Raw genomic sequence first — 27,343 nt, forward strand, 5'->3', positions numbered from 1 at the left:
GACATAGTTTGCAACCTTTGAGAGTTTGTTACAGAGATTTATTAAAATGATACCAAGGGTGATTGACTCCAACTTTTTGAAGACAGTACTGAGGCTGAGATTATTTTTCTTCGAGCATTGAAGGCCAGACGGATATTTGATAAAGGTTTTTAAAATAATACAGGGTTTTGATAGAGGGTACTGAAAGAAAAAAAATGTTGTTAGTAACAGGACAGTAGCCAGAGGATGAGGGTTAGTGACAGAAAGATCAGCAACTAGTGAACAGAGATCTAAAATAGTTGGGAAAGGAATCTGAGGTGACATGAAGAAAATAAATCACCGAGTTCCTATAATTTGGAATACAGTGCCTGAAAGAGTTATGGAAACAAATATACAAGGAGATTGGATAAATACTTGACATGAAACCTTTGCATGGGGAAATAACAGGGGAGTGGACCCGACTTAAATGGTTTTTCAAAGAACTCACAGAAACATGATTAACCATCTTCTGTGTTAAATCATTCTATGATTTTATGATTCTGTCAGTACCCTGTGTCAGCAAAGTTGTGGGTTGTTGCAACAGGAGAAAATGCAGCTTTGAAGATGGACCTAGAAGGGACAAAAAAAAGACAGAGTGCTCAGCTACTTGATCAATAGAGTTGTGTGAATAGGTTGCCAAATATAAACACTTATCCTTGCAGTATCCAGGCCATAATAAATACTTCAGCTGTATTCACTCAGCACTTACTTGTGTGGATGTAAGTGTTTAATTGAAAGAGTATTGTACTGACTTGAGTTTTTATATACTAGCAAGAGCAAACATAAGTACAAGCCCAGCTGCTGAGATATTGTGGACTGTCAAGAGGCCAATGACAAAGTCTGTGGGCCCTCACCCCCGCCATCCCACCCCCCCACCCTCAGCCACCACTCTAACCAGTCAATGTGGAGTGTTTCCACAATTGATTAAGAGTCTTAAAAAATGAACAAGGAGAGAGCAGTACAACTAGATTGAAGTATCAAACGTCTCTGTCTTTTAATGAAGTTTTCTTTTTAATGTTAAAAATATTCTATTTTACACAGCGTAAAAATATTCTTCCTACGTACACAACATCGACAATCTAATTAACAGCATCCCCTAAACACAGTAATACTGAAATGTGAGATTGCGGCAAACTCTTTGGTCAGTTTGTTACCTCTGCAAACATTGAACAATGTCCACAATAATCATTGAAAACCCAGAAGCAATCTCTGCTGGCTCGAACTGTTGGCTTATGATTAGACATTGTTCATTCTGAGTGTTCAAGACTCTGAAGGATGTCTAACACCACAGTGTCAACAAGAACCCAGCTGCCTTGAAATATAAAAATAATTTTCTGCTTCACTCGGTGGATAAAGAACGACTTGTATTCCTACAGGATATTTCACAAGCTCAAAATGCCCCAAAATGCCTTACAGCCGACAAACTGCTTTTGTGGTTACTGCTGCGGCAGCCAATATGAGCAGAGTAAGTTCTTGTAAACAGCAATATAATAATGACTAAATAATTCATTGGATGTCATTAGTTTTGAGATCAAAATTGCTTAAGGCAATGTAGAGAATATCACAGCTTATGATCGACTGTGAGCAGAATCTTCCCAGTTCCTGAACAAGGTGGGCATTGATGAAAAAATAGAGAGAATTGTGAGAGATGGTCAGTGAGGAGCAAAATTACAATTTTCCAACCAAGTGTTAAACAGTGAGGCAAGATTCTCATCGGTGACATAGATCTATTTGTACAGATTAACATCTCATGATGTTGCTATCTTGCCTTGTTGATATGGAGCTTCCCATTCCCCCATCCCCATTTCGAAATGGGACAGCCGCAGTATTGACGTTGAAGTATTGGCAACTCCAGCTTTCCACTTGTTCCTCTTTACCTCCATCAGACACACTCCATCCGCAGTGACCACATGTACCCACCCTCCCCAACCTCAATCCAGCAGAACCTTCAAGTCCCTGTCAGCAAAGTGGTGTGCCAATTACCCTCTGCCTGACATATCTGATGCAAATAAAATGAACTGCGCAGGGCAGCTCCACATTGGCAGCACTAGACCAGATGTAGCCCAGGGCTTTACAAGTGGCACTGATGACTGGAGGTCATGGTAGCGGCCAGTGCTTCAACCGGTGTCAAGTGAGGGAATACATTGAGCATGGCACCAGAGGGGTGTTGTCCGTAAGTATTTATGGAGAGCTTGAGGAGATTGCAGATGAAAACTCACTAGGGCTCACATAGAAAAACCCAATATGAAACTTGCTTAGTTGATCTCGTCATCTACTGCTTAGAATCTTCAGCAATGTTAAGACTTCATTATTACATCAAAATCCTACAAATGCTAGAAATCTGAAATTAAAATTTGAGGAAAGACATTCTGGCTATTGAGGGAGTGCAGCGTAGGTTCACAAGATCAATTCCTGGAATGGAGGGATTACCTTACACTGAAAGACTGAAGCAACTGGGCTTGTATACCCTTGAGTTTAGAAGACTGAGAGGGGATCTGATTGAGACATATAAGATTATGAAAGGATTGGACACTCTGGCAGCAGGAAACATGTTTCCGCTGATGGGTGAGTGCTGAACCAGAGGACACAACTTAAAAATACGGAGTAGACCATTTAGGACAGAGATGAGGAAAAACGTCTTCACCCAGAGAGTGGTGGCTGTGTGGAATGGTCTGCCCCAGAGGGCAGTGGAGGCCCAGTCTCTGGATTCATTTAAGAAAGAGTTGGATAGAGCTCTCAAAGATAGTGGAATCAAGGGTTATGGAGATAAGGCAGGAAGCGGATACTGATTAGGAATGATCAGCCATGATCATATTGAATGGCGGTGCAGGCTCGAAGGGCTGAATAGCCTACTCCTGCACCTATTGTCTATTGTCTATTGACAATTACACATTCTAAAGGTAACATGTGCAGAGGAAGGATTTTTTGAGTTAATGTATCAGGTCAATGATCTTTCATTAGAATTTATCAGTAAAGTAAAACTAGATAGTAGAACCAGTCACAAATCTTAATGGAAGAAAAGTTGTGAGTGTTCAAAACAAAACCTTATGCTGGATTCAGTCATTTTTGGATTTCCTCACCAATGTAAAAATAAATCTGACTCTCACTCTTGTTCTTTGGACTTGAAGGTCTTTTCCTGGCATATGGAGGACCGGTGGGTCAACAAATTTCAAAAATCTTTTCAATGATGGGCTTAGAATGGATCAATTCAATATCCTCAACTGTGATCATCACTGTTTTCAAAACTGAAAATTATCATAAAACAGAGGAGTCATGTCCTTAATATGAGCAGGATTCAAGATTCAATCAGTTCCACAAATACATGATGTCAATGGGAATGTTCAGGTATTTTCCCACTCGTGTGTGTATTTTTACCTCCTCCTCCCCACACCCTTTCCCCACAAACCTATTCATCATTTAGTTGCCTGAGTCTGGAGTCAATGGAAAATTATAAAGCATTAACAACACAAAACCTCTCAGCTCAGCTAGTTTATGCTCTATCTGAGCTTCCTCTCACCTTACTTCATGTCAGCCCATCAATATATGCTTCTAATTCTGTCTCCATCATGTACTTAAACAGCTTCTCATCAAATGTTCCTGTTATTATTCTCAACCATTCATATAGTAACGACTTCCACATTCTAACCATTCTCTGAATTTCTTGCTGGATTTATTAGTGATGATCTTATATTTCTGGCTCTTAATTTTTATTTACCCTACAAACAAACATCTTTTCCATTCATGTGCAAGTTGGGCTTCCTATCTAAAATCACAGAATGGCTACAGTGTGGAAGCAGGCCACTCAGCCCACTGAGTCCACACCAACTCTGCATTTCCCATGGCCTGTCCACCCAACCTGCTCATCTTTGGACTGTGGGTATAAACTGTAACATGCAGTAAAATTCCGCACAGATATGGGGAGAATGTGTAAACTCCACAAGGGTGGAATTGAACCCAAGTTTCTAGTGCTGTGAGGCAGCAGTGCTACCCACTGAGGCACCATGCCTTCCCTACCAATCTATTAGCAATGTTACTTGAAACTAGCCCTAATCCTAACATTATTGATACCCAGAATTAATTTTTGCCCATTGATTATTCCTCTCTCCTACTAGAAGAAGCTACAATCTGGATTTGACACCACCCTGCCTAATTATACTTCCCATGTAGTCCTGATTTGAATCTGTACCAGCCATAGCAACAACTGCAGTGCCCATCACAAGATTACCTTTAAAATCAAAATCAATGCTCATATCTGGAAATCAGTGGTTTAAACTGAACTACATATTACATATTCCTCATTCCTATCACTTAGGAACAGACTATCTACACTTTCTAGGGTTAATTTCCTATGGTAGTGTACAGGTTAATGTGCTTGTACAAAATTTCAACATTAGCTTAACAGCAACATTAAAATAGAGTGGAAAGGAATTGAAGTGAATTAAATAGGGGAAACTAAACCCTTTGGAGGTTTATATGACCAGTGTTTAAATAGCTAAGTAATGCTGCAGACTACAGGATGCAAAGGTGTAAGGCTATCTCAGGTTAATGACTGTATTACAGCTAACATACAACGTGTTTGTAAGTAAAACAGCTTGTCCTCGATAGGAATGTAATACCATAGAAATTAACACTAGAAAAAGTCAAATATCAAACTTGCTCTTGAAATGAGAGAATCCAACTTGCTCCCAAATATATTTACAGCATATCATTTGGAAACTCTAATCAGAAGGTCAGCATTTTATTAACTTCAATAACAAGATAAAATGTTCCCACATTCTGTGCTGCTACTATGTAGCCATCATGCAGGTGGCTTTTATAATATCATATAAATCATCTATGGCTTCCCAGAACATATCTTTATATAGGCTGTAAAATCCATTAGGAATTTGAGGTTTCATTAAAGTATAACACTCTATTCATTTTGTGTCACTATATTTTACATTTAATGAGCTGTCCAAACAGCAGAACCACCCAAAGGTAGAAAGATGCTGACTCTCTAGACTTTCTGGGGCAGTGACAAGGGGCAGAGCCAGCAGTCCACAAAACACCCGCTCCTTTAGAATGGCCTCCCTTCATTTCTTCAACTCAAACCTCCAAATCTGTTGTGTTGCTGTGGTGTAACAACTACCAGAAGAAACGCAAGCCGCTGCTTTGTTACAAATCAATGAATTAAAAACTGAATTTAACTCAGGTGTCTTTGTCCTCCTCAGTGGGAAATTTCTGTAAATTTGACATATGAATGAAATGTTCAGGGAATTTTGTGTTCATGCTTTCTCTTTAAACTGCATGAACTGAATTCATTAACTTTCCACTGATATATCCCACAATTCATTTCTGTGATGTTACAACTTGTTGCTCACTTGAGCCTTGAAATGATTTGGAATCAGATCAGCTAGATAGCATACTGGTGCTGACTGTTTATTTGGTTATTATAGCAGAGGAATGGATACAAAACACCAAAGAACAGGTACTTTTTTGAAGCAAATACCAGTTTTTTTTAATGAGGATTACTGCTGATTCAGAAGATATTCATAATGTCCTAATGCACATCAACTGCAATTCTCTGGCAGTGATGGAGAAGGGTTGAGAGTGAAGTGAATGAAGGCACGGTCCTAGAGGTAGAACTCGCCAAGAATACAATCAAATTCCAATCTTGGTTACTATCAGACTCAGTCTGAAAGACAGTCAAGGACAGAGGAAAGAAGGAATTTTCTAAATACATTAAGGACAAGAGGGTAACTAGGGATAGAATAGAGCCCCTCAAAGATCAGCATAGCAGCCTATGTTTGGAACCGCAGGAGATGGGGAGATACTAAACGAGTATTTTGCATCAGTGTTTACTGTGGAAGATACAAAATGTGGGGATAGATGGTGATACTTTGAAAAATGTCTATATTATAGAGGTGGTGGTGCTGGATGTCTTGAAATGCATAAAAGTGGATAAAGTCCCAGGACCTGATCACGTGTACCCTAGAAGTCTGTGGGAAGCTAGGGAGGTGACTGCTGGGGCTCCTTGCTGAGATATTTGTATCATCAATAGTCACAGGTGTGGTGCCAAAGGACTGGAGATTGGCTAACATGGTGCCACTATTTAAGAAAGCCAGGGAACTATAGACCAGTGAGCCTGACATCAGTGATGGACAAGTTGTTGGAGGAAATTCTGAGGGACAGGATGTACATGTATTTGGAAAGCAAAGACTGATTAGGGATAGTCAGCATGGCTTTGTGCATGAGAAGTGATGTTACACAAACTTGATTGAGTTTTTTGAAGAAGTAATAAAGAGCATTGATAAGGGCAGAGCAGTGGATGTGATCTATATGGACTTCGACAAGGTTCCCCACAGGAGACTGGTTAGCAAGGTTAGATCTCATGGAATACAGGGAGAACTAGCCATTTGGATACTGAACTGGTTCAAAGCTGGAAGACAGAGAGAGGCAGTGGGAGATTGCTTTTCAGACTGGAGACCAATGACCAGTGGTGTGCATAAGGATCGGTGCTGGGTTCACTGCTTTTTGTCATTTACATGAATATTTGGATGTGAACATAGGAGGTATAGTTAGCAAGTTTGCAGATGACACGAAAATTGGAGGTGTAGTGGACAGCGAAGAAGATTACCTCAGAATACAACGGGTTCTTGATCAGATGGGCCCAATGGGCTGAGGAGTGGCAGATGGAGTTAATTTAGGTAAATGTGAGGTGCCACATTTTGCAAAAGCAAATCAGAGCAGGACTTATACACTTAATTGTAAACTCCTGGGTAGCGTTGCTGAATGAAGAGACCTTGTTCATAATTCCTTGAAAATGGATTTACGGGTAGATAGGATAGTGAAGAAGGTGTTTTGTATGCTTTCCCTTATTGGACAAAGCATTGAGTATAGGAATTGAGAGGTCATGTTGTGGCTGTACAGGACAGTAGTTAGGCCACTTTTGGAATACTGCATATAATTCTGGTCCCCTTCCTATCAGAAGGATGTTGTGAAACTTGAAAGGGTTCAGGAAAGATTTACAAGGACGTTGCTAGGGTTGGAGGATTTGAGCTATAAGGAGAGGCTGAATAGGTTGCTTTGTCTGGAGTGTTGGAGGCTGAGGGATAACTTTATAGGGATTTATAAAATCATGAAGGACATAGATAGGGTAAATAGACAAGGCCTTTTTCTGGGGTTGGGGAGTCCAGAACTAGAAAGTATAGGTTTAGGGTAAGAGGGGAAAGATATAAAAGGGGTGTAAAGGGGCAACCTTTTTACACAGAGGGTGGTGGAGAGCTGCCAGAGGAGGTGGTGGAGGCTGGTACAATTACAACATTAAAAGGGCATCTAGATGGGTGCATGGCTTAGAGGGAAATGGGCCAAGTGCTGACAAATGGGACTAGATTAGTTAGAATATCTGGTCGGCATGGACAAGCTGGACCGATCTTGGTTACTATCAGACTCAGTCTGAAAGACTGTCAAGGACAGAGGAAAGAAGGAATTTTCTAAATACATTAAGGACAAGAGGGTAACTAGGGATAGAATAGAGCCCCTCAAAGATCAGTGCTGTACATCTCTGTAAATCTATGACTCTATCTAAGCAAGGCTCAGGGTCTGATAAAGCTTCAACCTTCCTGATAAGTTGAAACAAGTATGGGTCTTGCTCACAAATAGGTGCCATGCAGAGGGAAAATAAACTCCAATCCTTTTGTCGCACCCTGCAGTTAGATCTGATTTTTCAGGATGTCTGCACCAGGCTGTGCCTGAAGAGGGCGCACAAATGCCAATTACGTGAGGCAACAAAGGGTTCTGCAAGGAAACGTCTTTCAGATCGAAGTCAGGAATAGATAGACCGTCAGCATGAAGCATTGCTGCTTCTTGAGCTGCCATTTCAATGATTTCAGCATCAGGTTAACAGGCTGATATTGCCAAGGTTCAACTTCATACATTGAATAAAAAGTGGCCTTGCTGTTTCAAAGCTTTATTGGTGAGTGTTATTGATCTCATGCCAGCAGTGTTCATTGCCAACATCCTTTTTAATGAAATAGTTTATTTGAAGGCAAGGGAAGGGAAAACAACCACAAAGGCTTCTGACAGCACCAAGGAAAATCTGTGTAGATTTTTGCTGATCTATTAATAAATGTTTCCCTAATGGAGAGTGAGAACCAACCTTGCCATTTAAGTGTGCTATGCCTTGGATAAAAAAGGGAAGCTACTCAGTCAAGAACAACACAATTTATTAGTTGCCAAGCCATCATTTATCATTCACACAGAGCAAGTTCTTGTTACATCCACCTCACACCAGGGAAAACCGCACTGTCCAGGCTCCTACCCATTTATTTGTACTCTACATAGGCACAAATTGTCAAGTTTCAGTTGGGGATCGAAGGGCGCATCAATGAAAACTTGTTGGCTTCTAATTGCTTGAAATAGAACTCCAAACATTAACATTCATTGGTTGAAAAATTTACTGTACTGTAAAACTGCAAAAAGTATTTGAATTCATTTTTCAGTAATTCTGATGAAGTTATTGAACTGAATGCTTAACTTTTCTTTAATTTCCACAGAGGTTGTTAGACCTGCTGACTCATCTCCAACAGCTTTCATAGCAGTTCTGATTTACATCAGATTTTTGAGTTTTTGGTTCCATTGAGTTTTCTTCTGAATGGCATCCATTCTACCCCTCCCATCGAAAAGCCTTTAGGTTCCCAGGCGCGCCCAGGTTTCCTGCACCAATCTTGCCTGTGTCTGGTAGCATGCCAAGGTCACTTCAATTAGGCACAGCAAGAGTTGTGTGGCTAGGTTACGCTCCCTGTGGAGAGTATACTCACTGAGCTCCTGTATGGACAGCGCAGGGAATCTATACAGTGTGGAAGTAGGTCATTCGGCCCATCAAGTTCATGCCAACCTTCTGAACAGCATCTCACCCAGGCCTAGCCCCCTTCCCTATCCCTGCATTTCCCATGGTTAACACACATCCCTGGATATACTATGGGCAATTTAGCATGGCCAATCCACCTAACCTGCACATCTTTGGACTGTGGGAGGAAACTGCAGCACCCGGGGGGAAACGCATGCAGACACAGGGAGAATGTGCAAACTCCACACAGACAGTCGCCCGAGGATGAAATTGAATCTGGGGCTCCTGGCACTATGAGGCACCACTGCTAACCAGTGAGCCACCGTACAACTCCCCAACGGCTGAAAAATGAGGGGTTATGACTTCTAGCAAATCAAGGATCCAGCTTAAATATCAAATAGTGATTTGACAGGAAGACAGGGGAATTACAAAATAGCTTTCTAAAGGATTTACAGAAAATCTTGGAAACACAGAGTCAGTCTACCAGCACCTGTTTTGGGCCCCTTTGACCCAGTAGTTATTTTCCTTTCCTAGTCGCCTTTAAGAAAGTGAGCTGCCTTCTTGCATTCCTGCAGTCCATTTGGTGTAGGTCGACCACAATGCTACAGGGGAGGGAATTCCAGGATTTGGGCCCACAAACTGTTAAGGAACGGCGATATCGTTCCTAGTTAGGGTGGTGAGTGAGTTGGAAGTGAACCTGCGGGTGGTTGCATTCCCATGTTCTGAAAGATGAAGCAGATTCCTGTTTTCTGGGTTTCCACTTGAGCAGAATGGGACCTTCCAGGATGCAATTCAGCTGGAAAGTTTACTAAAGAAGCTTTAACCAATGTGTGTTCCCAGAAGTATGAGTAGGCATTTGCACTGTTTCCAGCATTTCCATTTTTACGTAACATTCTCAGCATCTTCAATTTTTCTCTTCAATAAATATCAATAAAAGACAGAGTAAATTATAAAAGAGATGCAAAGCAAATTGAGATGGTAGTGGTAGACATAAAGAAACAAAAAAGAACTTTTTGTGAAAGAAATTCTTCATGGGTAAAAGGCAAAATCATTATCAAAGCTCCCAACCAGAAATAAATAGACTACAAAAATAGCAGCAAAAGTTACAAGTTGAAATTGTTAACCACAATGTCATGTCAGGGAGATGGTAAAATGCCAAAAAGATGAGGTTCCTTGTGATCAGGTTGATTTTCAGCGGAACTACGTGGAAAGTCAAGGACAGAGAGCTAAGAGCGAGAGAGAAGTGTGAAATTAAAATGACATGTGACCAGAAGCTCTGGGCTGTGCTTACAGACTGAGCATTGATGCTGCCTGTAGCAGTTACCAAGACGGCGTTTGGCCTCCCCCATGCTGAGGGAACTTCACTGTGAACTGACAGTACTCTATACTGAACTGAAAGAAGTACAAGTGTATCAGTTTTATTTGAAAGGAATGGTTGGGATCTTGATATTGTAATGATTCTGAAAGGGTAAATGTTGGAGACTGCATTAAGCTCCACCCAATCTAATAATGTCATAGAGGCTTCAGTGGGAAGAATAAGAGTTTAACTCTGGAACCCAATGGAGATAGATGTGTCATCACTGTCACCTGATTAGCCAAGTTATTTATAGGATTAAATAACTTACACATATTACAATAAACTAGCCTTGTTAAGACCAGTGTCTATTCCTCTGAAGTCTCCCTTGTGGCTCATTCTACCACAGTTAACCAAATAGGGTCTCACCCCCAGTAAGGAAAGGAGGATTGGGCCTAACAGGTGCTGTTTAAACTTCTTTGCAGAAAAGAGTAAAATGGAAGATTGCCTGGACAGGTCTGGCAGCTGGCCATGGAGAGGTCGCAGTGCTCAAATGCTTCTATTGTTCATTTGGGCCTGAGTATCCCTGGAGAAGGAGAATGTGTGCATCACCCTGCACAGTGGTATTTTAACTTGATTTTATAAGTTCCCGTTCTAGATTTGTATATAAAATTTTGGTTTTGTTACAGTGCCCCAACAGAAGCCGTTTAACCTGATCAAAGTTTTGTTTCAAAAGTGTAGACAGAGGTTTCATTAGCAGTGGGTAGTGCAAGGGCTGGGATTCAGCATCACTCTTAGAAATGACATTTTAATCTAAGCTTCTATTATCATTTAGAAAATTTCCTTGGACATTCTAATTTTTTTTGTTACAGTGCCTGTAAGGGGCTGGTTAAATTTCTTGTTCGAGTAGAAAGGAGGATTGGTGGCACCACTATACAATGCCCATTAGCTGGCAGTGATTGGTTCTGCAGCACATCTAACATTGGACAGGTGAAAGGGCGGGTGTGGTATCCCATGGGCTTGCATGGCTTCTCTGGACTTAGTGTCCTACAGACCTCTAATCAAATCCAATATGTCATCTTTCAGTGAAGCAGATTACAGCCTTTTGGATTTTAAATTTCAAATCAAACCTCTGCTCGCAATCATTTGTTGGTTTATTTTTGGTTGGCGACTGTTGGCTATAATTTTGTATTTTCCCTTTCAGACTTACTTTGGACACACCTCTCGTTTGTTTACTGCTCCCACTGTCATCCCTATTTTGCCTTATACTATCATCCCTTTGGTCATTCAATCTCCCCCATCTTCAATCTCATCTCTGACCTTCCCTTTTGATCTTTTCATTCCCTCCCTGTTTTTTCAGCTTCTGTACTTGTTTAGTATATACAATCATCGAATGATCACAGCCCAACACACTTCTGCTGTCTCTCTGAAGGAGCATGGGACACTTTTTAACTTGTTCAAGTCTGTTGAAAGATCACTGACCCAAAATGTTGGGCTGCACTCTGCCGTTTGGATATTGTTCCAGATACTGGGATGAGGTCTGTGTCAGTAAGCCAAAAGAGGTCGCGATAGGATGTTGGAGGTCTTCCTGGAGGTGTTCCATTGACAATATTCCTCTGTGCACCATGCAGTGCAGCCAACATAAACTGTGGAGCTGGCCATCAGCAAGAGCAGCAACATAGAGGCACTTTCAGAGAGAGGGAGGCTGCTGGCAGAGCAGCAGGGTAAACATGTGTGAGGACATCAGGCTTCATGTCTGGAAATGGATCCCCTCTATGAATCCTTCCTGCTAACTCAGTATAAACTCTCAAATGGGCCACAGCTTGGACTTGGAGATCCCTGCTGCAAAACTGCCCATCAGGATGCTTTTGCTCTCGAGGGAGTGCAGCGATGGTTTACCAGGCTGATGTATGAAGAGAGATTGACTAAGTTAGGATTGCTTTTGCTGGTGTTCAGACAAATGTAGATGTGGGAGGGTTCTCATAAAGACATAAAATTCTAACAGGGCTAGGCAGGGTAGATACAGGGAGGATGTTGGTGGTGTGTGTGGTAGGTGTGTCCAGATCCAGGGGTCACAGTCTGAGGATTTGAGGTGGACCATTTAGGACAGAGATGAGGAGAGATTTCTTCATCCAAAGAGTGGTGAGCCTGTGGAATTCACTACCACAGGAAGTAATTGATGCCAAAATATCGAATGCATTCAAGAGGTGGCTAGATATAGCAGCTGGGGTGAATGGGATCAAAGGTTACGGGGAGAAAGCACGATGAGGCTATTAAGTTGGACGATCAGCCATGATCATGACGAATGATGGAGCAAGCTCGAAGGGCTGGATGGCCTCCTCCTGCTTCTATCTTCTATGTTTCTGTGATCCATTTGCAGCTTTCTGACACACAGGAGGCCAGTGCGGCCGAGAGAGTATTTCCTACAATGTGGACATTGGCAGATGGGGGACTCATTACCAACTGGAATTGGGTTCCCATCATTGTCCAGCAGTGGCCATCAAACCCACCAGAGAGAATACAGGGGGTTAGGAATCCATTAGGGAGTTGACCTGACAGTCTTTGTTCCAATTGTCGGTACACCTCCAAACTGCAGACCTGGGAGAATTCACTTCGCTAATTCTGTCTCTCTCTTTCCAAAGATGCTGCTGCAATGAGATTTTCCAGCATTTTCTGTTTATATATTCAGACTTCCAGCATCTGCTACATGTTGATTTTGTTTGTGTCTTTGTTCTAACCTTTTTGTAAGTATCCTCTTTTTGAAAAGGAGAAATACGCCGAACGGGATGTTCGAAGAGCTTGCTGGTGATACGCACAGCGAATAATAAATGATTCATATTTAATTTAATCACACATGCGCAATAGGTAATCAAGAAGGCTAATGGAAAGTTGGCCCTTATTTCAAGGAGGCTGGAGTATAAGAGTAGGGAAGTCTTACTGCATCTATACAAGGTGCTGGTGAGACATCCGTGAGCAGTTTTGATCCCCTTGATAAAGGAAAGATATCATTTTAATCAAGGCAGTTCGGAGAGGACTTCCCCAGGATGGTTCCCAGTATGGAGGGATTATAAAGGCTAAACAAGTTGGGACTCTAGTCACTGGAGGGCACAAGAATGGGAGGTGGTCTCATCGAAACATATCGCATTCTTAAAGAGCTTGACAGGTAAATGCTGAAAGGTTATTTTCCCCGTGGGAGACTTAGGACCAGATGGCATTGTCTCAGAATTAAGGGATGTCAATTTAAGACTGAGATGAGGAGGAATTTCTTCTCTCAGATGGTTAAGAGTCTTTGGAACTCTGCAGCAAAGAGTCCTTGGATATATATAAGGCTGAGATAGATAGTTTCTTAATCAGCTGTGGGATGAAGGGTTATGGGGAAATGCTGGAAAGCGAACATGAGGAATATCAGATCAGCCATGATCCTATTGAATCGAGGGGCTGAACAGCCTCCTCCTTTTTCTACTTTTTATGTTCTTATGGTCTAAAATATCAGAATAAATATTGTGCTCTCTATGACATGTGGTGTATTATTTGTGGCTGATGCTGTAATTATAGAACCAGTCAGAAAGGCAGACTGATCACAAGGCTCTCATCCATAAAGCATCAACAATAAAGCCACCACAGGGAGAGATTCAGGCATCTCATGTTCTGACCCAATCTTGAAAGTTATCCACTGAACTGACTCCTTTTTGCAAAGCCAGCTCAGCCATTAGCAGCTGAAATGAACAATTTGGAAGGAAATCCAATAACAATATGAACTGGTGCTGAGTGTTCACTTCCTCCAAATCAGCAACTTATGAAGTAACACCCATCAAAAACAGAACTACTATTTACATCAGTATTCAAGTCAGTGGAAATCCACACACAAATTTTCAGTAGATAGCAATATTTCAGCCACTCATTTGTGCCTGGTATTGCTGCCTCACAGCACCAGGGACTCAGGTTCGATTTCAGTCTCTGTGTGGAGTTTGTACATTCTCCCCGTGTCTGCATGGGTTTCCTCCAATGGTCCAAAGATGTAAGGCTAGGCTAATTAGCCATACTGAAATTGTCCATAACGTTTAGGAATGTGTAGACTAGTTGGCTTAGCCATGGGAACCATAGGGTTATGGGAAACGGTGGGGGCTGGGTCTGGGTGGGATGCTCCTCAGAGGGTCAGTGTGGACTCGATGGGCCAATGGCCTCCTTCTGCTCTGTCGGGATTTGGTGAATAGGTTCAATCCCAAACTCTTTCTCCTTAGCACTTCACATGTTTCTTTCTCAGTGTGTAACCAAGTCCCTTTAGCAAGGTTGAAGCTGAATCTGTTACCTCCAGCATTTCAGCAGTTTTTTCCAGCACATTCTTATTCACCGCACACCGCAACCTTCCCACCCTACCCCACCCTAATCCCAGTTCTTTTCCCAATTTTCTTATTATGTGGGACTCTCTGGTTCCTGACCTTCCTAGCAGTGGCAACTGTTTTTCTTCTATTTTGGAACCAAAAGTGAAAAGCTGGTGCCACCCTTGATGTATTGACACCTATTATTGAGGCTGTTTGTGAACATAAATGGAAGCTCTTCACTATCTGCTCACAGGTCTTGTATACCATAACATGCGACTGATATCAGTCTACTACTGTCCTAAGCCAACTGCGTAATAAACTAGCCAGTGCACCCAGTGCCAATATCAAACAGTCACTCCTTCAGATTGGATCAGATTCTTTGAGAGGGATCAGTTCTGTGAGAAAGGAATGCTGAGAAAATAGGAGCTCATGATGATGTTGAAGTTAAATGAACCCATACTGATTTACCTTTAATCCGATGACATTTATACTAAAATGGAGTCTAACCTTCAGGCCGCAAGATGCATGTGTGCTGGTTGTCACTGAGGAAGAATCCTTCTCGGCATCGACACTCATAGCTCCCCATCATATTGACACAGATCTGCTGGCATCCACCATTGCTATCTGCACATTCGTCCACATCTAGTGAAAAGAAATACAAAGACACCATTAAAAAAAATCAAAAACATAATATCACTATTCCACTGCATTGCAATGTAACCAGATCTGTCCAAAAATGTTCTCATTACTTTTCCATGACATGGGATTGGGAATGGGAATGGAAGGAAGGGAAATAGTCCTTCCAAAAAGGCAAGGAAACCTTTATCCTGTGAAATATGGAAGACTTGACATTTGGGAAAATGGATTATCTCTCTCACCCCATATCCCATGGGAAGAAATAACAGTGTTATTTCTCTTGGTGTGCCTACAACACACCATTGAACCTTATTTAGAACACTTGGAACAAAGTCAAATACAACTTGTTCTTATTTCTCTACATGGGGAGTTCTGAATCTCAGCCTATCCATGAATGAAAGCAACCGAATGTTTCCTGAAGACAGTCACCAACAGGATATGGGTACAAGTGCCAAAATGGAGGACAGTTCACCCCCAGCAACCGTACACTGACACATTGTCAACTCAAGGCACGCACCAGCAGAAATCTTGGCCCAAGCTTCCTCTAGTTATAGAAAACTCTGAAGCTAGTCTAAAACTAATATCACGAAACCGGAGGGAATCAATAACTCAGAAATGCTGCTAATGAGAATTGAGACGTAAGACCATAAGACATAGGAGTGGAAGTAAGGCCATTCGGCCCATCGAGTCCACTCCGCCATTCAATCATGGCTGATGGGCATTTCAACTCCACTTACCAGCATTCATGAATAGAGTATCCAGGGCTCTCGTCAGTAGTAATTCCCCAACTAATGATATACAATTCCCTTGACTACTTTAGCTGGCCCTCCAGGATTGACAGACTGAACAGTCCTCAGGACTGTACTGGGACAGACATCTGGGCCATGAGTCCGCAGCGAACCAGGAATAAGCAAAGCCTGGCAATGCTTCCAGCAGAAACAAAGTGAATGGGAAGGATAGGGATTCAAATCAAAAGAGAGTTGGAGGTAGAAATAAATCACTCCAACTTCCGCAGGGTGCTCACATCTCCTTGAAGGCAGCGAGAGTGTTGGTGGGCACCGCATGCTCCCTCTCCAGGGACACCCAGGCTGGAATGTAGCCACAGATGAGGGCAAGCCATAATGACCACCCTCCACGGCCCACTGCCTGGACCTGTTTTTGGCCAGCCTGGCCAGGCCCGGGAGCAGACCCATGAGGCGATCCTCTGACCTGTCCTCACACCTCCGCCCCGGGTGCCCGAAGATCAGGAGCATGGGACTGAGGTGCAACCAAACGCAGAGCAGAAGGTCCTTTAGGTAACTAAAAAGGGAGAAACGTCAGCAACCAATATACACGTGGTCCATGGACTCCACAGTGCAATAAAACAAACAGTGGGCTGAGAGTCCATGAACCACGGTAATCTTGGTTATAGGGGACTGCTGCATGCAACACCTTCCACTGCGATCCTCTGGACAATCTGTGCTGACTGTGCTTGTGACTGACTGTACCAGGACCCCCTGACAGACAGCAACCTACCCATCTGCTTGTCTGAACTGAGGACCAACTGCCACCACTTTCCGACACACTTATTTGATTGAGTGCACGTGCAGTGCGTTTGCCACGCAGATAGCTGTTGGTGTTAGCTTGCCATCTCGGTGTGTCATTTACCAGGATGGCTCCCCACCTCACCAGACAGGTCCTTTCTGACAGGCAGACTGCCTGTGTGTCTGCACTAAAGAGACTTTGGAGACAGCAGTAATGACAACCTTTGGCCTTTGGCTGAAGCACTAACAGCACGGACTGGCATGGATGGTGCAACATGATGTTAAGCACTGAATGAGCAAGCATTAAGAAAACAAGGAGCCAGCCTGTCCCATTCCTTAAGCTGGATCTCTATCCATGCACACAAAGTGTCTCACAATGCTATTTGCATCTGTGCCCTGTGTTGAAAGTCATGAGCAGTGTTTTGGGGGAGGTGCCATGATGGGATGGCAGAAGGTAGGTGCAAATATCCATGGAGTATGAGCCTCATCGCACTTGATGCCTGATTCTGCCGCACCACACAGACCCTGAGAACGATGCATCCTATATTTCTGGCAGGTCTTCACTGAACAGTGTAAGTGACATCCTCACCAATATGACACCTTGGGCAAATCACCCTTCAAATATGTGCATACACCACAGGCGCCAGTTTAGAGCTCTAACAGGAGTTGTTTCAGCCAAAACGGGTGCTAACTGAAACCTAATTTCTTGCCCTGAAAGTTGCAGCTCAGATTTCTAAGGAAGGAACAGTTTGCTCCTTTACTCGGAATTAAATCTCAAGCCAGCTGTCAGCCACAATTGGTGCATTTTATTTTTTGCTAAATGTTCAGTCTCGACACTCTATTAGCTTATCACCTATACAGAACTACACCAGTCCTCCGATGGAGCTTAAAGGCATAATTACATATCATTAAAAATTCCAGGATTTAATGGCCAGCACGTTCTTCAGTAATTGGTAAGTAACCCATTGTGGCATTTTTAGCACAAAACTAACATGGATCTGAGGAAAAGGACTGAACAAAGTCAGCATTGGAAATCTGAAATAAAAATGGTAAATGGTAGAAATATGAAAGATTATGATGCTTCCACTGAAACTCCTAATCACTCATTTGCTTTCACAATTTCTAGTCAGATATGAAGTTGCAGTAGTTGGATGTCTACTATCACCTATCGATAAAATGTGGCTTTATAGTGTGTTGGAGGTTTTGCTGGTACAGTCCTCACACTTTTTAATGGGCATGATCATGTGAACACAATTTGTCTGGTGTACGTGGCAGCATTAACATGATTTGCCTGCTATATAAGGTGTCCAGAAAAATAAGAGCTGGAAATTCCACTTAACAATTGCATTTTCTAATTATGTGTACAGTATTTGGATCCATAATCTCAACTTTGAGCTAACAAGGTGCAAACAGTTGAATGAAACTGTTTAGGAGACCTGACTTTGCAGAAAATTGGCAGACTTTTAAATGTTTAAGTGTAGGTTAAGGATGTATTGAACTGCTTCAAATAGTACGCTTAATACATTAATTGCACTAATTATGGAAAAATAGAATGCTTACAGCAGAGAAAGAGGCCAAGTGATCCATAAAAACTATAGTGGCTTTCTGCAAAAGCAATCCAGCAAGACCCTTGTATTTTCCTGTGGCACTACAATCATTTTCCCTTCATGTACGTGGCAAATTCTGTTTTGAAAATCACAATTGAATCTGTCTGCATCATCCATTGAGGTACTGCATTTCAGATCATAATGATTTATTTCATTAAAAATAACTTTTTCCTCATGTTGCCTTTAATTGTCCTTCCAGTCATCTTCAAGCTGCCTGCTGATTTGCAACCATTCCACAACTGGGAATAGCTTCCTTCCTTTATTCCGCTTAGATACCTCACGATTTTCAAAACCTAAAATAATAGGATTCTTACAGTGTGGAAGCAGGCCATTCAGCCTATTGAGTCCACACCCACCCTCCAAAGATCATCCCACCCAGACCCAACCCTTCTTTTTCCCTGTAACCCTGCATTTCCCATGGAAACCTTAGTTCACGATGGGCAATTTAGCACGCCAATCCACCCAACCTGCACACCTTTGAACCTGTATCAAATTTCCTCTCAATCATCTCTTCCCTAAAGGGAATAACCTCAATCTATTTTTATAAAACCAAGGTTCCTCATCCTTGAAACTATTCCAGTTAATCTTTTTTCAAGCCCTCTCTAATTGAGGTGTTTAAAACACTATTTGTCATTGAATCAATGTTTTGTAATGGTTCATCAAAACTTTCCTGTTTTTATACTCAATGCATTGACTGTTATTGATGCACATTGAAACATCCATTTGATGAGCACCTCATCTACCACCTTCAACTTTCACTCCATCCACCACCGATACACATTGGCAGCAGCATGTACTATCTATGAGAGGCAATGTTGCAACTTACAAAGTCTCCCTTGTCAGCATTGTTGGGTCTGTGGGTTCCTTCAAGCTCAAAGGGGTTTAGCATGGATAATGATAAACAGGTTTCTGGTTTAACTAGAAGGGTTTTATTTAATGAACAAGTTGAAGTTTACAAGACTGCAACTATTTACAAATCACACTAATATGATCAGAGATTGTTGGGAGGACTGTGGCCCTGCAATGCACTCTGATCAAATTATCATGACATTATCATAGTCAGTGGTGTGTATATGTGGAAGCTACATTCTGTACTCAATCAAGCAGTAACCCTGTCAGAACCTCACAGTCATATACAAAAAACACCTTCCAAAGCTGTGACCTCTACCACTATAACGATTGCAGTAGATACATTGGAACACCACCATCTACAAGATCCCCTCCAAACAGCACACCAACCTGACTTACAATGATGTCAGCATTTCTTCACTGACTCTGGATAAGAATCTTAGAATGCCCTCACAGAAGGAAGAAAACAGTAAAATTTACAAATGACATACACTGTCCAATTCATCTTGTATACTTCAGAACAACACTCCAATATAATGAGTATATTCATTTCTGATTATTACTGTGTCTTTTTTTTAAACTGATTTTTTCCTCTGGGATCCCCTAACATGCTGTGGGTGTCCCTACACTCCAAGAACTGCAGTCAGCGGTTGGAGAGCACAGCTCACCATCACCTTCTCAAGGGAAGTTAGGGATGGGTAATAACTCCTAGCCTAGCCAGTAATATTTACATCCCATGAACAAATAAATAAAACAAAGCCTCTCATTTGTTTTTTTAACCACTTTCATGACCTTCCTTACTGGCTTCAATGATTTGTACTTGCATACTCTCAGGTCTTTCTGTTCCTAAACCAAATGGACCTTATATTGCCCTTTCTCATTCTTGACCATTTCTCACATTTCTGCATTAAATTTCACATGCCAAGTATCTGTCTAGATCTCTTTGAGGTCTATCAGCATCTTCCTGATAGTTCATTGTTCTCCCGGAGCTTTATCTGAGGCTCACTGATGATGTTACCCAGTATGGTGACTAAACGTCTGAAAACAAACCTTCCAGCCCAGCGAACAAACCTACATCCAGTTCATTGTTTCTTCAGGTTGTGTCCACTTCATCCATAGCTGCCTCTACCATCACCTCCCCACAGCTCCAGGCTACAATATGTTTGTAAAAGCATATATTGTCACAGCAACGTGGACTCCTTTAAGGACCAATTAGCTAGGTGCAACCGGTGCAGGTCAGATTGATGCCATGGCACAGGGCTCAATTCTTGTTCTGGCTGGGGATGGATCTCCTCTGACTGTGGTAAATTGCAGCACTGTGGCCTTCCGTAAGTCAAGTCAAGATGACAATGCCTAAATCCATGTCATAAACAAATATTGACATCCAAGTCATAAATAAATACCAGCAAAAGCGATGGGGCCCCTATTAAATGGTAATGTGCTTATTTATTTAGTGTACCACTCACTGCTCTGTTTCCTGTCGTTTAGCAAATTATGTACCCTTGCTACCTTGGCTCCAACTTGGAATGGTAAATATTTAGTGCTCCTTGTCTGATATGGGTGCTTCCCCATGAGAAGTGGGCAGCAGTGTGGTCGAGATTATTCAGTTCAGTCGTGGAATAAAGACCTGTTTACACAGGAAGTTTTCATTAGCACTGATTATTACATCAATTTCAATGTTAGATGTTGACCAAAATGTATGCCCTCACAGAAGGAAGAAAACAGTAAAATTTACAAATGACATACACTGTCCAATTCATCTTGTATACTTCAGAACAACACTCCAATATAATGAGTATATTCATTTCTGATTATTACTGTGTCTTTTTTTTAAACTGATTTTTTCCTCTGGGATCCCCTAACATGCTGTGGGTGTCCCTACACTCCAAGAACTGCAGTCAGCGGTTGGAGAGCACAGCTCACCATCACCTTCTCAAGGGAAGTTAGGGATGGGTAATAACTCCTAGCCTAGCCAGTAATATTTACATCCCATGAACAAATGTTAACAAATGTTAACAAATGTAACAAGTGTTACATGTGGACAGAAAATTCACTCATTTGCAAGAATTTTAACCTAACATGCACAATTGTTCTTTCGTGTACAACCTTAATAAGGTGGCAGCATGTACCACCCACACAGATTTCTGCAGGTTCAAATATGAGTCTCGGACTTGAGTACATAATTGAGACACACATTTAAAGAAGTGCGAATACAGTGCTGCATCATTTGAAATACTGAGCTGGATTTTCTCCCTGAGTTGAAAGTCATGACATCTCCAAATAAAATATCACACACCTTATTTTCCATTGAGGAGTGTATTTGGAATTGTCACCTCCCAATTTCAGAGTGACATAAAATCAAAGAATCCAAGTAGCGGAGATAGAGGTCAATTGGCCCATCGAGTCTGCATTGACCCTCCAAGGAACATCTCACTCTATCCCTATAATCCACATTTTTTCATAGTTAACCCACCTAGCCTGGATACTACAGGGACATTTAGCATGGTCAATCCACCTAACCTGCACATTTTTAGACCAAGAGAGGAAGATGTCAAGAAGGCAGCTGAGAAGGCCTGCTTTCTGGTGACATCAACCCAGTTCTGCTTATGAGGGACCCCTATCCCTCACCATCATCATGCCCTCTCCTGCTGGGGTTTGGGGTCCCTATCAACGGGGTGGTCTCCACCTGAAACAATCTGGAACCAGTGTTCTAGCGAAAAGGATAAAAGGATGGTCACTAGGACTTTAAACTTGTGAGTCGGGGACAGGGAAAGGGAAAGCGACAGGGAGTGTGGACTCAAGTAGAAAGATAAGCAGCAGGTTAGCATGTGTGCAGGGTTTAAGTTCAAGGCAGACTAGAAATAAAGCAAAAAGGAAGGATGTTTTAGGACATAATACTAGAGATGTTGGAAATCATTAGGATAAGAAAATTAGCTTTAAGGTGCTTTACCTGAATGCTTGTCGTATTCGTAACAAAGTAGATGAATTAACGGCACAAATCATCGAGAATGATTATGATGTGGTAGGCATCACAGAGAAGTGGTTGTATGGGGTTTAGGACTGTCAACTTACCAAAAAGATAGGGAGGTGGGCAGAGGGGTCGGAGTTGTCTTGTTAGTTAAATCTATGGCACTACCTGAATGACATAACGTCAGATGATGTGGAGTCTGTGTGGGTGGAGTTGAGAAACCACATAGGGAGTTATGTACAGACCAGGGGCACAAGATGTACGGAGAAATAGATAGGGCATGTCAGAAAGGCAAGATCACGGTGATCATGGGGGACTTCAATATGCAGGTGGACTGGGTAAATAATGTTGCCAGTGGATCCAAAGAAAGGGAATTCATGGAATCTTACAGGATGGCTTTTTGGAACAGCTTGTGATGGAGCCCACAAGGAGGCAAGCTATTCTGGACTTTGTAAAAGATCTTAAAATAAGGGAACACTTAGGAGGCAGCGAGCTGGGATAAAAGGTTCTTTTTTGGAATTTCAGCGGTGACAAGTGGTGTCCTGTGGGATTCAGTTTTGGGGCCGCAGTATTCACCTTATATATTAATGATCTGGATGAAGGGACTGGGGGCATTCTGGCCAATGGTACGAAGTTAGGTGGACAGGCAGGTAGTACTGAGGAGGTGGGGAGGGGAGGCTGCAGAAAGATTTAGACAGTTTAGGAGAGTGGTCCAGGAAATGGCTGATGAAATTCAATGTGAGCAAATGCGAGGTCTTGCACTTTGGAAAAAAGAATGCAGGCATGGACTATTTTCTAAACGGTGAGAAAATTCATAAAGCGAAAGTACAAAGGGATCTGGGAGTGCTAGTACAGGATTCTCTAAGGGTTAACTTGCAGGTTGAGCCTGTGATTAAGAAAGCGAATGTAATGCTGTCATTTATCCCAAGAAGGTTGGAATATAAAAGCAGCGATGTGCTTCTGAAACTTTACAAAGTTCTAGTTAGGCCCCACTGTGTCCAGTTTTGGGCCCCACACCTCAGGAAGGACACAGCGGCATTGGAGTGTGTCCAGCGGAGACTCACACAGATGATCCCTGGAATGGTAGGCCTAACATATGATGAATGGCTGAGGATCCGGGGATTGTATTCATTAGAGTTTAGAAGGTTGAGGGAAGATCTAATCGATACTTAGAAGATAATGCATGACTTAGAAAGGTGGACGCTGGGAAGTTGTTTTCATCAGGCGGAGAGACTAGGACCTGTGGGCACAGCCTTAAGGGGTCAATTTGGAATGGAAGTGAGGAGATATTTCTTCAGCCTAGAGCAGTGGGCCTGTGGAATTCACTACCACGGAGTGCAGTGGAGGCCGGGACGTTAAATGCCTTCAAGGTAAAGATTGATAAATTCTTGATTTCCCAAGGAATTAAGGGCTACAGGGAGAGTGTGGGTAAGTGGCATTGAAATGCCCATCAGCCATGATTAAATGGCAAAGTGGGCTCGATGGACCGAATGGCCTGACTTCCACTCCTATATCTTATGAGCTTATAACGTGGCTGGGGGTGGAATGGGGACTGCAGCGAGAGGCAGACAGGGAGCACCCCACCTCCCAAAAATGCAATCCTTTGATCAGGCCACAAGGTTAGTGACTTACCAGCAAATGTGAAACAAGGCCCCTGAACGGTCCTGGACTAACTGGCATTTGGTTGGGAAAGTCGACCATTGGGCAGGTTTTAGTTCTGCTAGAGGTGGGAGGAGTATATCTAGCACCCCATCTCATTAAATAGCCTCTCTGTCTCAAAGCTCCTCAGCAGGGACAACAGAGGGTTCTGCTCTCACGATCAAACAAAAAATTAAATGTTTACATTATCTTATTAAACAGTAATATTACTCACTTTGAGCAAAGACAAAAAAACAGAAAACATTAGACACTGGCGGAGTGATGAGGAGAAGCAATGTTTTCTGCGTACATTATAGTCAGCACAGACTCCATTCTGTGGCTACTGATTGCAGGCAATATTAGACAAAGATCTTTCTGTCCTTAATGCATTTTAAAGTGTAGGTTCCCCTTGTGCTAGGCTGCCCACAGACCCTTTGTGAGATGAAATGTCACTTTTGATGTGGTTGCCATTTAACTCTCTTACCTCTTGATCTTGTCATTTTGATTAATCTTACACTATCTGGCCTCAAGCACAATTGCCTTTTTTCTTTCCAAGGCTGAGTGGTTCAAATAAAGTTTTTAAGTATGCCCTCCAGGGTTCCTTTTTTTCTCAAAACGTCTGTTTCCTTTTGCATCACAGCCATTGAGAATTGAAGTGCTGGACCTTTTCTAACCTTGTTCATGTTCTTTGGGCATTTTGAGCCTCGCACTTCGCAAAGTGACCTCACTTATGTGAGAAGGTCTGGCTGCATATGAATTAAATCCTCAATTGACAGATTCAAGGCATAATTATTTCAAGAAGCAGTACATAAAGAAAGTCCCAAAATGCAGCACTCAGATCAAACTGGTAAGGAGTGACTTTGACAATGGAGAGGAACTGGAAGTCATGACATTCCTGGCAGCTGCAATTTATCCTTCTGGACTCAACAAGTCCAGTTCGAGTGCAATAACTTTAGATCATCACCTTGTTCTTTTTTTCCTTATTTTCTTATCACATGGTTATCCATTGAACAAGAGAGTCAGTTAGCTCAGTTGTAATGTAAAGTGAGGTCAACAGCATGGATTCAATTACCACACTAACTAAGACTGCAGTGGGGTGGCACGGTGGCTCAGTGGTTAGCACTGCTGCCTCGCAGTGCCAGCAACCTGGGTTCAATTCCAGCCTTGGGCAACTGTCTATGTGGAGCTTGTACATTCTCCTCGTGTCTGTGTGAGTTTCCTCTCACAGTCCAAAGATGTGCAGGTTAGGTGGATTGGCCACGCTAAATTGCCCATAGTGTCCAGGGATATGCAAGCTAGGTGGATTAGCCATGGGAAATGCAGGGATAGGGTAAGGGGGTGAGTCTGGTGGGATGCTCTTCAAGGGGGTGGAGTGAACCTGTTGGGTCGAATGGCTGTTTGTACACTGTAGGGATTCTATGATTGAAAAGATTACCATGAAGGAGTCTTCTCCTTTACCGCTCCCATTGTCTGAGGCATGGTGAACCTCACATTACACCACCACCAGTTATCCCTCTCCAAGACAGCAGCCCTAAGAGCTGTTAAGACTATGATGACTTTATCTTTATCCATTGAACAAATGGTTTGTTAAAACAGGATCTGTTGGTTGCTGGCTCAGAGAATCAGCATGAAGGTTATCCAGGGATACGCTCTTGTCAGTGAATGCTACATTTACACTTGGAGTAGTTACCTTTCTGGCAAAACAAATGTAATTTCTTTAGACTGAAGAGGCAGACAGACAAAGCACAATCTGGTTACATTTTCATCTGATTTCAACACAAACTATCCTTTGTGTTCATCTTGCAGTTGAACCAGTGGGTTCAGTGAACTTGAATTGCAAATAAGAGGTTAGAATGTCCCCAGTCATGAGATATACCAGACAGTTAGGATTGTCCGTTACGAAATGCTGCACTGAAGCTTCAGTGCAGTCAGACACAGAAGGAAACCTTTCCATTGTGAACCAACTTTAAACAGAAAGCACAGACACTGAGTGAATTGTCTGATTAATAAGTGGATTGGAGAGTGCAAAACATTGAGATACACAAATGCTGTATGGAATACAATAGCCCTAATCCCATTGGGACCACATAATGGTAAATTTACAAAAAAACATTTGACAGTCTGTTCTGTATTCTCAGCAGATCTGGCAGCATCTGTGGAGAGAAATCAGAGTTAACATTTCAGGTCGAGTGACCTTTCCTCAGAACTGCTTGGCACAAGTGACTAAGTGGTTAGCACAGCTGCCTCACAGCGCCAGGGACATGGGTTCGATTCCAGACTTCGGTGACTGTCTGTGTGGAGTTTGCACATTCTCCCTGTCTGTACAGGTTTCCTCTAGGTGCTCTGGTTTCTTCCTGCAGTCCAAAGATATGGGTGGATTGGTGGATTGACCACGTTAAATGCAGGGTTATAGGAACAGGATTGGTCTGGTTGGGATGCTCTTCAATGGACCAAATGGCCTCTACCTGCATTGTAGTGATACTATGAAGAACAAGAAATTGAATAAAATCCTTCCAAAAAGCCTAATATGATGTAATAGAGCAGGAGAGATTGCTGCCAGTCATGTGATGGAATGAATGTTAGAGCATCTATCCTCACCATCCATAGCTCCAGACTACAATGTGTGAGAAAAAGTGCAATTTGTTATAGCATCTCAAATCCGTGCCTCTCTACAAACCAAATTCGAACACACCATTCCCCTGCCAGCATTGACACCCTCCCAAACTAAATGGCTCTGTGCAGACAGGAGTTTCATTACTATCTATGGAAAGGACTTGTCCCATTTCCCACTGCATCTTAAAGGCTCTTTCATTTGTATGATGGGGAGAAGCAGAAAGATTATGGAGAATTACCCAAAACAAAGCCAACAGAAAAAAACAACAACGTAACCAGGAATGAAAGCAAAAATCAGGAAATGCCGCAGAAACTTGTCATAAACAGGACGTGTCACTGCAGATACATAAAGGTATCTCTGGCAGCATCCAGATTGGGCCTGTCTAGCAATACAGAATTTCACACAATCCTTTATTCAATATTTTTTAACCTGTCCAGTTCCTGGATAGGCCCATTGGGCACAAGCTTTCCACATCAACCATGCTTTCCACACCAACCAATATGCTGAGCTGAGATGTCAGAGGGGCAGAAAATGTTTAGTACTGAAAATCCCCAGTGGAAGGGAAATAAATGGAATGGTTCTGTCAATGGCCTTGTGGTAAACACAATGAGAGAGAATAGTAAGGTCTTATATCCACAGGCTTCGGTGATTTCAGACGAAACAACAGGAGGGGCACGATAATTGGTGTCAGCACCCACAAAAATAAGCTGCAAAGCATTGTGGCCAAGTCTCCCATTCCTGATCCCAATTTGTGAATGAGGCTCTTAAACACTATCTCTAATTCTATAGTCAACCTCCAAGCAATTTGTGTCTATATTAACCATTCTTCACAGGATTTTAAAACACAAATAATGTTTCATCAATCACTGTTCCAGCCTTAAAATGTTCTATGAACTTCTTTGAAAGTCAAGATCCAAAGCCAGAAATGTTCTAGTTTCTCTCCTGTGGACAATTGCAATGCACTAATGTCCTGAAAAAGCTTGGATATCTGAAACTACATGCAAATGTAGCTTCAGGATGTATTTTTAAGGTTACACATATTTATTT

At 42.3% G+C, this 27,343-nt stretch overlaps 1 protein-coding gene across 2 annotated transcripts in view; it reads right to left on the reverse strand.

Annotated features, from left to right (window-relative positions):
- Positions 1 to 27,343, reverse strand: part of LOC132828425 (signal peptide, CUB and EGF-like domain-containing protein 3) — a 364,946-nt gene that overhangs the window by 199,785 nt on the left and 137,818 nt on the right. For both annotated transcript variants that reach the window (XM_060845529.1, XM_060845528.1), the window contains exon 4: positions 14,969 to 15,103. In XM_060845529.1, coding sequence (XP_060701512.1) covers positions 14,969 to 15,103 — 135 coding nt within the window. The remainder of the gene's footprint in view (positions 1 to 14,968; positions 15,104 to 27,343) is intronic.

The sequence above is a fragment of the Hemiscyllium ocellatum genome, chromosome 26, assembly GCF_020745735.1.
Source record: "Hemiscyllium ocellatum isolate sHemOce1 chromosome 26, sHemOce1.pat.X.cur, whole genome shotgun sequence".
NCBI classification, from domain to species: domain Eukaryota; kingdom Metazoa; phylum Chordata; class Chondrichthyes; order Orectolobiformes; family Hemiscylliidae; genus Hemiscyllium; species Hemiscyllium ocellatum.